Source organism: Sinocyclocheilus rhinocerous, unplaced genomic scaffold (genome assembly GCF_001515625.1).
Source record: "Sinocyclocheilus rhinocerous isolate Xijiao unplaced genomic scaffold, SAMN03320098_v1.1 scaffold232, whole genome shotgun sequence".
NCBI classification, from domain to species: domain Eukaryota; kingdom Metazoa; phylum Chordata; class Actinopteri; order Cypriniformes; family Cyprinidae; genus Sinocyclocheilus; species Sinocyclocheilus rhinocerous.
This window is the reverse complement of record NW_015641295.1, coordinates 105,729-118,556: the sequence shown is the minus strand read 5'-3', so window position 1 is coordinate 118,556 and position 12,828 is coordinate 105,729. Positions and strand designations below refer to the sequence as shown.

General features: G+C 37.1%; 1 protein-coding gene across 1 annotated transcript; it reads left to right on the top strand.

Moving 5' to 3' along the window:
• Positions 1-1,365: 1,365 nt before the first annotated feature.
• Positions 1,366-12,644, top strand: LOC107754752 (protein phosphatase 1G-like). Its single transcript, XM_016571322.1, has 10 exons — positions 1,366-1,867; positions 2,133-2,202; positions 3,150-3,235; positions 3,501-3,624; positions 6,743-7,200; positions 8,461-8,589; positions 9,002-9,236; positions 9,345-9,474; positions 9,995-10,091; positions 11,274-12,644. The coding sequence occupies exons 1-10, from the start codon at positions 1,757-1,759 to the stop codon at positions 11,448-11,450; spliced, it is 1,617 nt and encodes a 538-aa protein (XP_016426808.1). The 5' UTR covers positions 1,366-1,756; the 3' UTR covers positions 11,451-12,644.
• The last annotated feature ends 184 nt before the right edge of the window (positions 12,645-12,828 follow it).

Here is a 12,828-nt window from a genome sequence, read left to right as displayed (position 1 = left end):
TCAACTTAAGGGCTTTCTTGTTCTTAACACATTTTAAAGGTTTGTATAAGAGTTTTTCCTCATTATACCATTGAATAAAGTTGGGTTTAGATTTAAACCATCTACAGCTGTGGATAAAAAAACTTCCCAAAACATAACAGGAAATTAATAACAAATTCAAAATCTTTGTTTTCAAGAAAAATACCAAACCTGACTATTCACATTGAGAGGTGGGAATAACATCCCTGGAACATAACCAGTTTTGCATCTCTCTCCAAAAAGGTTGTAACATATCACACAAAAAAAGAAATGACGATCTAACGTTTCAATACACGTTTCACAATAAATAAATAAATAAATAAATATTTACCTCAAAGTTAAATTTCAGTCTTAAAAATTCGTTAGTAGGGAGTTCATTTTTGAGGTTAGGTTAAGTGTACTCCTTAATGAAGAAATTCACATTTTAGAAAACATTATTCTTTCAAAATGTAGTCTCTCTCTTCCACTACTATAAAAATTTTTAAGATTCATTCTGCACTTCATATGTTCTGTCCAGTGTGTGTGAGGTTTCGTTTTATTTATTCATATAAATATATTAATGTTAAAAATGGCATACGTTTGCACCGTTAAGAATGAAAACAAAATTTAGATGAAGTATTTGTATTTGTCAAATGTTAGTGGATCATGTTGATAGTTAATGTAATGAACAACACCTGTGATTGTTCTGCTGGACAGTGAGAACTTGAGGAGTTATACTGCGTCCATAAAAATTCAGTTTGACACCAGCTGGTAAAAAGTGCCTCAGAAAAACAGTTTGCTTACTGCTTACTTTTTTTTTTTTAAATACATTTGGATGAAATAGAGTCTAAATAGTGGACAATACAGACATTTAAAAAATCAAATCAAGTCATTTTACACGATTTTTTCCAATCGGTCAACATATCCTCACTAAATTAAATGACAGTGGGTAAATATAAATGAATCTTTTTAGCTAGCGCGATTCAAAAGATTCGAGTCAAAATCCCGCCCCTAATTTCCATGAGCCATGCGCACGCGCGATCTGATGGGAAGATCGGATCATTACTGACTCGGATCTCTGAATCTCGTTCCACCAAACGAACGAGTCCTCACTCAAGTCATTTCGCTCATTGCCCGAGGCGTTCGGTCTTTTGTCACGTGACACCCTTATGGGCCACGCAGGGGAATTGATTCTTGAGGAATTTTATTGATTAGTTCACCTCCACAAGCATTTCGTTCGTAAACGAAGAAAAATGAACGAATCACTCTCTGAGACAACTCGCTACTTCCGAGTCATATAAGGGATTCATTCAAAGTGAACGAATCGTTCGCGATCGACTCATCGCTACATGAGCAGACTTCCGCTTCCGGTGTGCCTAAAGTCCGCCCTCTGTGAAATGGGTTTGCTGGTGGACTGTTGATTATGTTGACTCACACGTGTTAAGGGCTTTTCTGTGTTTTAAAAGAGACTCAATTCGAATCAGCATTTATCCCCTCCGTGTTTAAAGTTCGCTCAGTTTCTGAGCAAACTCGCCGGGACTCTTGTTTCATCTGTGTTTGTTCATTTAGAAACTCCAGCAGCGTTAGCAGCCCGTCAGCTAACAGCAGCAGGGTAACACCGGTCTGCTCTCATCTAAGGGCCACTGCACACTGAAATGTGACAAGTACCTAGTTTGCACAGACGTTTCACCTGTCTTTGAAATCAGCAAACCGGATTTCTTTAGTATTACGCGCTTTTCTTTCACGAAACGCATACACCATGGGGGCTTACTTGTCTCAACCCAACACGGAGAAGACCGCAAGCAACGGCGGGAATGAGAGCATGCTCTTCGGCTTCGCGGCCATGCAGGGCTGGCGAGTGTCTATGGAGGTAAAACACAGTTTCATTCACTCTCTGCCGCTGCTTTGTGGGTTGCTAATGATATCTGAACATAAACACACGAGAGAATGACCTTTAGCCGGTGTAATTAAAGCGTATTGGATGATTAATGCTTCCAGTGGTTCATGCAGTTGTGAGCGTGTTAGTTCTGTAGTGTGTGCTGTGCTGTGTTTTGTATTGCATGAGTGATTTATTTTGGCGCCAGTGAGGTCAGAGTGACTCTAGCTCCTGTTGTATGGCTTGTTTTGTTTCCTAGGACGCGCACAACTGCATCCCAGAGTTGGATGATGAAACTGCGATGTTTGCGGTCTATGATGGACATGGAGGTAAGCTGGTAACCTTTAACGTGTGCGTAAGCGATTTTAAAGCGAGAATTCACCCAAAATATATATTTCTGTTTCTCGCATTCAAACTGCTACTTTTTACTTGGACAACAAATGTTTTTTTTTTGTTTTTGTTTTTTTTTTTCATTTTAGTAAAGCATATTAAGCTCCCCAAATGAACCATACAAATAGTCCATATATTATAGTATTGTGATAGGTCACCCACAAAAAAAAATTGTCGACATTTCTCATCTGTGTGACCTCCTTCTGTTGAACATGAGATATTTTGAGAAGTCTCACGTGTTTTCTTTGTCCATATGGTGAAAGTCAGTGGTCGCCAAAAGAGTTACCAGTATTCTTCAAAATACCACCGTTTGTGGTCCACAGATGAAAGTTATACAGGTTGGAACAACATGACTGTGAGCAAATGACCCTTTTAAAGGCAGGGATTTCAAATATCAACATTGGCTACCAGAAATCACTTACTCTGCCTTTAAATGGTTTACTTTTTTGGGTGAACTGTTCCTTTAAAGGTATAGTGCACCCAAAAATGAAAATGGTCATAATTTACTCAAACTCAAGTTGTTCCAAATCTGTGTCAGTTTCTTTGTTTTACTGAACAAAAGAAAATATTTTGAAGAATATTGGTAACAAAACAGTCGACGGTAGCCATCATCTTCAATAGTATGGAAAAAATACTATGGAAGCCGATGGCTACCGTCAACTCTTTGGTTATCAACATTCTTCAAAATATCACCTTTTGGAGTGAACTATCCCTTTAAAGTCATTATTCACTAAAAATCTCCCCTTGTGCTGAGATGAACAGTCAGTAGGTAAAATCATTATTGGGTGAACTATTCCAGAATGAGGTGAAAATGGTGTGTAATATTCATGAAGGAGTTATCCTGTTGATCATTTAATTTTGTGAGTCTTTTACTGTGTATCTCCAGGTGAAGAGGTTGCTCTGTATTGCTCCAAGTACTTACCTGACGTCATTAAAGAGCAGAAGGCGTATAAGGATGGCAAACTGCAGAAGGTAACTCTTGCTGCACCTCTTATAGTTGTTTGTTGTGCTCGTCTGATTATGACCCATATCAGTTTGTGCCCGCTATAATCCTTTAATTGACACATGCCCCCGACTCTGTGGTATTTTGGTAGAGTTCACATGTGCCGAGCTTGTAAATACGATCATTCTGAGGTGATTCGAAGACAGCAGGATTTAGCAGAAAATCGCTCTGTTTTGTCGTTAATGTCTATCATGTGACTTTCCGGAGTCTAATTAGATGATATCTTATTCCCAGGCTCTGGAAGATGCGTTCCTGGCTATAGATGCCCGAATCACCACAGAGGAAGTCATCAAGGAGCTCGTTCAGATAGCTGGACGTCCTCAGGAAGAAACAGAAAAAGTAGCAGATGAAGATGATGGTTAGTGTTGGGGGTTTATATATGGCATACTGATGTTTCTCTAACTTTTGGACTCCAAGGCCCCCTACAATCCTCAACAATATTCCAAGGCACTCTTCGCTTTCATTTAAATTGAGTGTCCTTGATTAAAATAATTAAAAATAAAATAAAATTGTACAATTCCAGACATTTGGGAGTGATTTTAAATGAAGAAATGTCTTGATTTGTAGTTGTTTTAGATTGTTTCGTCTTCTTTTAGAACGTTTTAAGTCATTTTGAAGCCCCGTTGGAAGTTATAAGATGCTTTCTAAATGCTTTAGATCCATAATAAATTCAGACATAATTTAACTAAAATTAAAATAACAAATACAAATAATACAAATCAGACTACAGTAGTTTCAGTAATCCTAAAAAATAACACTGCCAACCTTGCATGCTAAAAAACAACTTACTTACACATAGTAAGAAATGTATATAAAAACTGAAACGGAAGTGAAACAAGTAGTAGGAAAGAGGAAAAATAAATGTTACTGAGCAACTGACGAATAAATGTGCTTTTTACGGCTTTGTCCTGCTTTTCAAATAAAAAATCAATTACAAAACAACAATTTAAAAATATTTACTTAACACTGACTGAACATTTTTTTTACATTCTAGACATTATACCAGCAAAGCTAAATTTAACTTAAAATTTATTAAATTTAGTAAAATAATATTTTTTGGCCATTTTTGAGACTTGAATCAGGCATGTATTTTTACAGTACAAATAAAGGCAGTCTTGCTGAGCAGAAAATAATTCTTTTAAAATATTAGAATATATTACAGATCCCAATTTGAACACTTTGTGTGAATGTTATAATGAATGTATTAATAGAGCTGTTGTAGGGTAATTATTATTATCATTATTATTGTCTTACATTTTATTTTAAAGAACAACGGTAAAATTATTAAATCAAAATTATAATCATATATGAATGTTGATGGAGTTGTTGCTTTTTCTCTGCTTTTATTTTGGCAGAAACCCGCAGGAAGATCTCCGTGCTTCTTTTTGTTGACAACAGCATGCAGATTTATGATTACGAATTTGGGAAGATGTTTGTCGCACGTATCACATTGTCACATGCCTTTAAAAAAATACAAATACAAATAATACAAATCAGACTACAGTAGTTTCAGTAATCCTAAAAAATAACACTGCCAACCTTGCATGCTAAAAAACAACTTACTTACACATAGTAAGAAATGTATATAAAAACTGAAACGGAAGTGAAACAAGTAGTAGGAAAGAGGAAAAATAAAAAGCGATACTTATCCTTTGCCGGTGTCCCTGCCTGGTGGAGTTGCACGGTAGAGTCGATGGACTTTACACTCTTCGGTCTGCACACGAGGATGCCGTCACGCGACGCCTGCCGCGGTAAACTAAGCTTTTTTATACCCATCTAACAAAATACTACATTAATTCAGCTGGGCACACTTTCCTTATTTTTTCCACAACAAATGGCCAAGCAAACGCAGACACTGACAAGATACGCGATACAGAATGAGACCAAACGCGATATCGGCACATCTCCACACAGTAAATAAAACAAGCGTTTCCTAGCAACGACAACTGCACTAAACACTGAGACCAGTAAATACACTTACAAGCTGCTTTTAACTTCCGCTGATAAAGACTTCTTCTCTCAAAGACTATTTCTTTACACTGTTTTCTGCTGGCGCTTGAACACACTTTCCTTATTTTCTCCACAACAAATGGCCAAGCAAGCGCAGGCACTGACAAGATACGCGATACAGAACGAGACCAAACGCGATAACATAACATTCTGCAGTTTATTTACTAATCGTTTGAGGCCATTTCGCGATTTCAATCATCATACAGTAGCCTAACCACCAGCATCAGCCACCTCTTCTCATCGGAGACATGTGATGCAGCACTAAACAGTCTCTTGCTGTCTGTGCTTCGTGCTTGTAATGATTTCTGCATCTTTCTCTGATGGTTTTAAATACTTCACACTGCCGACATGTTTGCTGCATTAGTGCGTGCCTCTATTTGATCGCGTTAGTCATTGTTCGGTACATATTATTCGGCCTTTTTGCTTATTCGGCCGAACACCGAAAGAGATTTTTTTGCTATTTTCGGCCGAATAATTTCGGTTGCCGAACATTCAGTGCATCCCTAGATCCTTTAATAGCATTTTATTGGTGTGTATTCAATCTGTCTTGTGCCTGAGAAATGTTTTCAAATGTACTTATTTTCAAGAGTTTTAAAATAAGCGTAACATTAATATTGATAGACCACCATTCTTTAAAGATTGCCATTTATATTTGTCCTTTTTTAATGGTATATGGTGTTATTTCTGAATGAAACTTTACGTAATGTTACTTTGCGACGTGTTAATAGCAAGCAATTGTGAAATCATATAATGAGAGTTGCAGATAATGAGCCCTAGTTAGTGTTTTGTCACCTGGGGCCAGTTGTTCAAAGGTGATCTGATCGGATTTTGGCCTTCGGATTGGATCAGATCTTAAAAATGGGTTGTTCAAAAGAAAAAGATCGGGATACTTTTGATCCAAAAAAACTGGATTATTCTGATCCCAGCAGAAGGGTGGATTTCAGGAGCAAAAATGTAATAACTTTAAAACTGTTCCAAAAAATACAATATTTGTAACATGTAATATATCCCCAAATCCTCAAACAGCTGCCAATATCAAATAAAATATTATATTCAAGAATTAAAGTTTTTTTTTGTTTGTTTGTTTTTAATCACTGATTGTAAACTACATTAGCACAATCATCAGAGATGGACCAGTCAGAAGTACTTATTTGTGTAAATGCAATGCAAAACACAAGCATCCCCCCCCACATCTAATTTTTTTTCCATCACCATGTCCCTTTAGGGGCTCCGTAGAGCACTAGTAATCCAGATTTGGAAAAAGTGTGTATCTAGAACAGGGTGATCCAATTTAATTTTGCTTTGAAAAACCGGCACAAAAGTAAGATATCCTGGATAGCAAAACATGGGATTTCCAAATCCAGATCATTCTGATCAAGATTCAACTTTTTGAGCAACTGGCCCCTGGGCTGTAAAATGCATGCACAATTTAACTGCTACAAATTAACATTCACCTTTTTTGTCAGTTGATAATGAAGAAGCAGCTCTGCTGCATGAAGAGGCCACCATGACAATTGAGGAGCTGCTTAGCCGCTTCGGACAGAACCAAAACAAAAATGCCAAAAAGCCGTGTCCAGGTGCCTCTAAAGAGTCTGAGGAGGGAGAGAAATCTCGTGCTGAGAAGGGAATCAATGGTGAGACGGAAAGCGGGGCTTCTGAAGCCGACAGCAATGGGAAGGAGAAGGCAGCTGGTGCTGGAGATGCGGCCGGAGGCTCCAAGATGAGGGCCTGCAGACGGGCGGCTGCGTCCGAAGGTGGCTCTGCTTCTGATGGATCCGCTGAGAAGTCTGGGTCGACTGGGGATGCCGGTCCTTCCTGCTCCTCGTCTGCAGCTCCTGCTCCAGGAAGTGCCAAGTCCAAGTTCTTTGACGACTGTGAAGAGTCGGAGGAGGGAGAAGATGAAGAGGATGGTAGTGAGGAAGAGGTGAGGGGGTAAATCGAGCATGTTTGGACAGTTCAGCACTAGGTTTGTGTAATTGCAGGTTCAATCTCAAATACAGTTGACCTGGTAACTGGAGAGTAAGTTTTGTTTGTAATGGTCAGGTCAAGTTTTTGTATAGTGCTTTTCACAATACACATTTTAAAGCAGCTTTGCACAAAATGAATTGACTACCATCGCTTACTAGCCTACTACACGTCCATTCAAGAAGCTGATATGGCAAAAAAAATTAAATACAGCACTACCATTCAAAAGTTTGGGGTCAGTCATTGGTATTTTAGTTGTTGTTGTTTTTTTTTTTAACTAATACTTTTATTTAGCAAGGTTGCATTCAATTGATCAGAAGAGACCGTAAAACATTTACTGAAGTTACTGAAGAACAATGTTACAGAAAGATGGGAATCAAACAAATTGAACTAACTGAAGCAGGACCACTTCTACAAACACACAAACTTATACAGATACACTAGAGAGAACATTTAATTGACATTTTGTATTAAACTGATTCTAATAACAATGTAACTCAAACAATAAAATCATATTAAATTTACGGTAAAAACGACAGTTTATAAAAAAAAAAAATTTGAAAAAAGGGAAAAAAAGAACATTGTAAAAATGCTACAGTAAAATTTATTACTTGGTTAACTGTAAGTTACCTTAAACTGTATATGGTTTAAAATCACATTATGTAATTTTACTGTAAAGAAGTTTTTTTTTTTTTTTTTTTTTTTTTTTTTTTCAAATAGCTAAATGTTATTTTAAATTTTCTTTTCATTGAAGAATCCTGGGGAAAAAATGCATCAAGGTACAAAAATATTATCCATGCTGAAAACCGTTTTTGCTGCTTAATGAGAAATGTTTCTTGAGCAGCAAATCAGCATATTAGAATGATTTCTGAAGGATCATGTGACACTGAAGGCTGGAGTAATGATGCTGAAAAATCAGCTTTGCATCTCAGAAATAAATTACGTTTTAAAATATATTCAAATAGAAAAGTTATTTTAAGCTGTAATGTTACACCATATTACTGTTGTTGTTGTTGTTTTTACTGTATTTTTCTTTTTTAATTTATCAACACCAAATTTTAAACTGTAGTGTACATTCGGAGTATGGCACAGTATATACGGTGTACTGAATTCTATTTTCAAAAATACTAGCATTTTTGCAATATTAATCATTTCAAAAAGTGCTACTTTGCACACAAGTGTTTATCATTGTAACTATTATTTTTGTTGTGGCCAATAGGACTGCAGTGAGGAGGACGGTGAACACAGCAGTGAGAACGATGAAGAGGATGACACAGAAGAGGGAGAGGAAGAGGATAGTGATGAAGAGGAGGATATGTGCTTGCCGGGGATGGACGGAAAAGAGGAGGTTAGCATAAGTCGCATGGCCTCTTAAGATGTGGTTAATTGTGGAAAATGTAGTGTATATTTATGAAATTAAATATGTGATAATATTTCTGACCTCATTCTATCCTGAACTGAAGTTCATGATGCCTACATGTTGTTCCTGTTCTTCTGAAACCTGTTTGCTACTTTTTTTTTTTTTCTCCTGTGGAACACAAATGGAGAATTTTAGGACAAATCATCCCCTCTGCTGTAGCAAATCAGATTTTGCTTAATAGTAATTTTGAAAAGTAAATAAAATAAGCATACTGTTTTAAGTGAACAAATTCTTCCTCAAGCGAATGCTTTGAAAACTTAAAATAAGTTGTGTAAGGAGTGGGTCACATGACCATGTGCATAGTCTGTTTTATGTACTTTTGTTCTTCTCGGTTATTCAGCCAGGTTCAGACAGTGGCACCACAGCTGTAGTTGCTCTTATTCGTGGGAAGCAGCTCATCGTGGCCAACGCTGGAGACTCCAGATGTGTGGTGTCTGAAAAGGGAAAGGCGGTGGACATGTCCTATGACCACAAGCCAGAGGACGAGCTGGAGCTGACCAGAATAAAGAATGCTGGTGGGAAGGTGACGATGGACGGCCGTGTCAATGGAGGCCTGAACCTCTCCAGAGCGATTGGTAACACTGCTGCTTACTGGCTCATTTATCTTCGCAAATGTTTGATTTTGCACATTTCTTTTTTCGATTAAGAACCGCAGAAAATGTTAGCACTGTGTTTTCTTGTAGGTGATCACTTTTATAAAAGGAACAAGGCTCTTCCCCCAGAGGAACAGATGATCTCTGCTCTACCTGATGTCAAAGTGCTGACTCTCAACGAAGACCATGAGTTTATGGTTATTGCCTGTGATGGCATCTGGTAAGACCTAATAACTCAATATAACTAACAAGATTTTGTGTGTTATGTTTTGAATTTTCACAGTGTTTTGCAAGTTGTAAACGTAGTATTCATATTATATTTGCTCGATTTTGCTAGTTATATAGCCTGAAATTATTATAAGTTGAACGATTCAAGATCATACTTGTTCATTTGGCTTTTTTTCCATTGCATTTAGCTGAGTTCTTGGATCTACCTTATGCATGTAATTGGCTATAGTAGCAGTTTTAGATTAAATGATTGTTCGTCTAATTGGGGTAAAATCACTTAAATCATTTCTGGGCAAATTCAAAAATATTATGAATAAAATGTCATTGAAAAGCAATTTGCAACTTCTAGTCTTATTCAATTAGGCTGTCAACTGTGATTTGTGTATGTCCCCCTCCATGAGAAATGCATTGTCAGTTTTTTTGTTTTGTTTTGTTATTTGCAGTTTTCAGATAAGAACTGTAATGAGCTGATTAAATTGTCTGTGTTTACATTTGTCTTCGTGTTTTTAAAGGAACGTGATGAGCAGTCAAGAAGTGGTGGACTTTGTAAATGAGAGATTGAAAATTGAGGCTGGTAAAAACAGACCCCTGTCTGCCATAATTGAAGAGGCAAGTACTGGAAAGTGTTGTTTTGTGGAAAAAAAAAGTCTGTTTGTGTGCTTAAAAGTGCTTATGATTTCAGTAATGCAGCTCTGTGGATCTGTGAAAAGTGCTCTTGATTTAAAATTCCCTTCTTGGCAAGATGTTAATGTTAAATATGCAAACAGAGTCAGGCTCCGTTTATGCGACAACGGTGTAGTCAAAAACGGAAACGTTTTTCCCTTGCGTTTTTAAACATTTTCACGGATACACGATAACGTTTTCAAAATGATTCGCGTTTACACATATCCGCGAAAATGGCCAAAAACGCTGTATTACGTATGCCAGGCCAGTAGTTGGCGCTGTCACCTTGTTAGTAAACAGTACCTGTAGGGAAGTGACGATTATATGTTGTATAAGATGCGTCTCTGCTGTTGGTTGTATTATTAGTGAAGTAAATCCATACTTTGCTGAAGAAGCGTTAGCAAACTCTTGAGCAGCAACAACAGTACCATGTACACCGCCATTGTTGTGTACGTTTGTTCGCACTTGCCTTTAAAATTGACACGTACTGCGCATGTCTACATACCTAACACGTACTACTCACGTGCATGACGTCACCGTTTTCAAGAATTCCCGTTTTGGGTGTTTACACGGAAACGATAACAGTGCCGTTTTCAAAAACTTGCACTTTAAAACCCATTTTCAAAAATATGCGTTTTTAGTCCCCAAAACGCCGTTGTCGTGTAAACGAACAGGCAAAACGCATAAAACGTTTCCCGTTTTTGGCTGAAAACGTTGTCGTGCAAACGGCCCCTCAGATATGTTTTATGTGACTTCAAAACAGTGTATTTTGTTTCAGGATTAAGCTTTTTTTTATTTTTTTTTTTATTATTTATTATTACTTTATAAAATGTGATGCAGTGTTTAATTTAAAAATACTACAAGATTACATGCCATTTACAGTTGTTGTTGTTTTGCTGCAGTTTTGAAATTATATAAATTTCACTGGTGTTGGAAACCACCACTGAAATATGTATTTATGCAGTTTTCTGAAATTAAACCTTTAAAAAAACAATTACTATTGGCATTAATAAATTATTATTTGTCACTAATAGTCTTGTAGTCATTAGAATCATGAAGGGGGAAAAAAATCAGTCAACTTGCTAAGTGTTTCTTCTTTTTTCTTTTTTCTCTCTCTTTACTGTCTAGCTGCTGGACCACTGCTTGGCACCAGACACTTCAGGAGATGGTACAGGATGTGACAACATGACCTGTATAATTATCACCTTCTCCCCACACCTTGGGAGCAACATAGAGGAGAGCACCAAGAAGCGAAAGCCAGAGGAGGAAAACGGCAACGACAGCAAAAAATCCAAAACTGAATAGAAGAGCTGTTCCTGAAGGTGCTGATTATTTTCAGGACACTTTCCCCTTTTGAATTCAGACCACTGGGAAAATTTTAAGGATAGCTCCATAAGAAAGAGCGTTTTAGTTTGAAACGATTCAAAGACGCACGCAACTAGAACTGTTAACCCAGACCATTTGTTCTGTTTTTTGTTCTGATTTGTTTAATATTCCCGTCGACGACGTCTGTAATTGATAACTGAATGAACGAAGCGCATATGGTAGCAGAGGTGATGACACGCGAGTCTGTGTCCTCCTGATGTATCCGTCTCGTCCATCGTACCCTCGTTTATGTGCATAGTGTTTTTCCAGTAACCATCAGCTTGATTTGAATGCTGTTTTTCTTTTCTTATTTTCAGTAGTGGATCATTGTGTCAGTATTTGTGACCTTTTTTTTTCTGAACACCAGTATGTAATTGATCAAATATATTTTTTTTTTTTAAATAATGTGATGAAAGATGCTCGTCTATTTTTTTCCTGATGAAGCCATCGCCCACAATAATCCTGTCGAAATGCTCTCGGATGCTGAATTACACTGACATTCCTTTCTCCCTTGTTTCTTGTTAGTGATTCAGAAAAATTTTATCATTGATCCTAATGTCTGTAATAAATCGTCTTCTTTCTTTTTGATCAGAAGGCTGACATTGGGATCAATGCCTTATTTGGTAATAATTCAGTAAACTGCAGTTATAGAGTAGAGAGTCCGCACTGCAAAATAGTTTTCTCATTGTCCTCGGTCTTGAAGCGCCCATCTGATTCATTAAGGTTTATATACGACGTATTTTGGAATATATATTTTGGTACTTTTTCAGAACATCTTGGTGGGTTGTACGGGGAAGTCATTGCTCAGAACGACAACGTTTTCTGTACCAATAAACAAGTGGAGACAAGTACCGCAATGCTGTTTTTCTTGTGGGGAATTGGGTTTGATCAAGCAGCAAGGAAATGTGTCTGTCCTACTGGTGTAGATTTATGAACAGCAAAGATTGATCCAAGTTTTAGCTGTGAGCCGAGGTCTGTTCATAGTGGGAGGTGAAGTTGACATTGTGTAATAGCTCCTTGTATTAAGATACTCTGAATGTTTCTACTTTTAAAACTCTCAAAAATAAACAATGGCCAGTCACAGCACTTGGCACAAAACACGTATGCCTCTTTATATAAATTATATTGATATTTAAAAAATAAATAAGAAGAATGGACATATGATGTTGATGTATTTGTAAACTACAGTACTCAGTTAGTACACATAAAATAATTCAGCAATTACTCCGCACATATTAGGGTTCTTTGGAGATGCAATGTTCCAGCTAGTCTGCTTGATCAATTACCAAAGAAGTTTTTTTTTTTTTTTTTTTTTTTG

Excerpts from the sequence above, each read along its gene's own strand:
- LOC107754752 (XM_016571322.1), top strand. The coding sequence starts at position 1,757 with ATGGGGGCTTACTTGTCTCAACCCAACACGGAGAAGACCGCAAGCAAC. Across the intron at positions 2,203-3,149 it reads GGTCTATGATGGACATGGAG|GTGAAGAGGTTGCTCTGTAT; the intron begins GTAAGCTGGTAA and ends GTGTATCTCCAG. Across the intron at positions 10,092-11,273 it reads TGTCTGCCATAATTGAAGAG|CTGCTGGACCACTGCTTGGC; the intron begins GCAAGTACTGGA and ends TTTACTGTCTAG.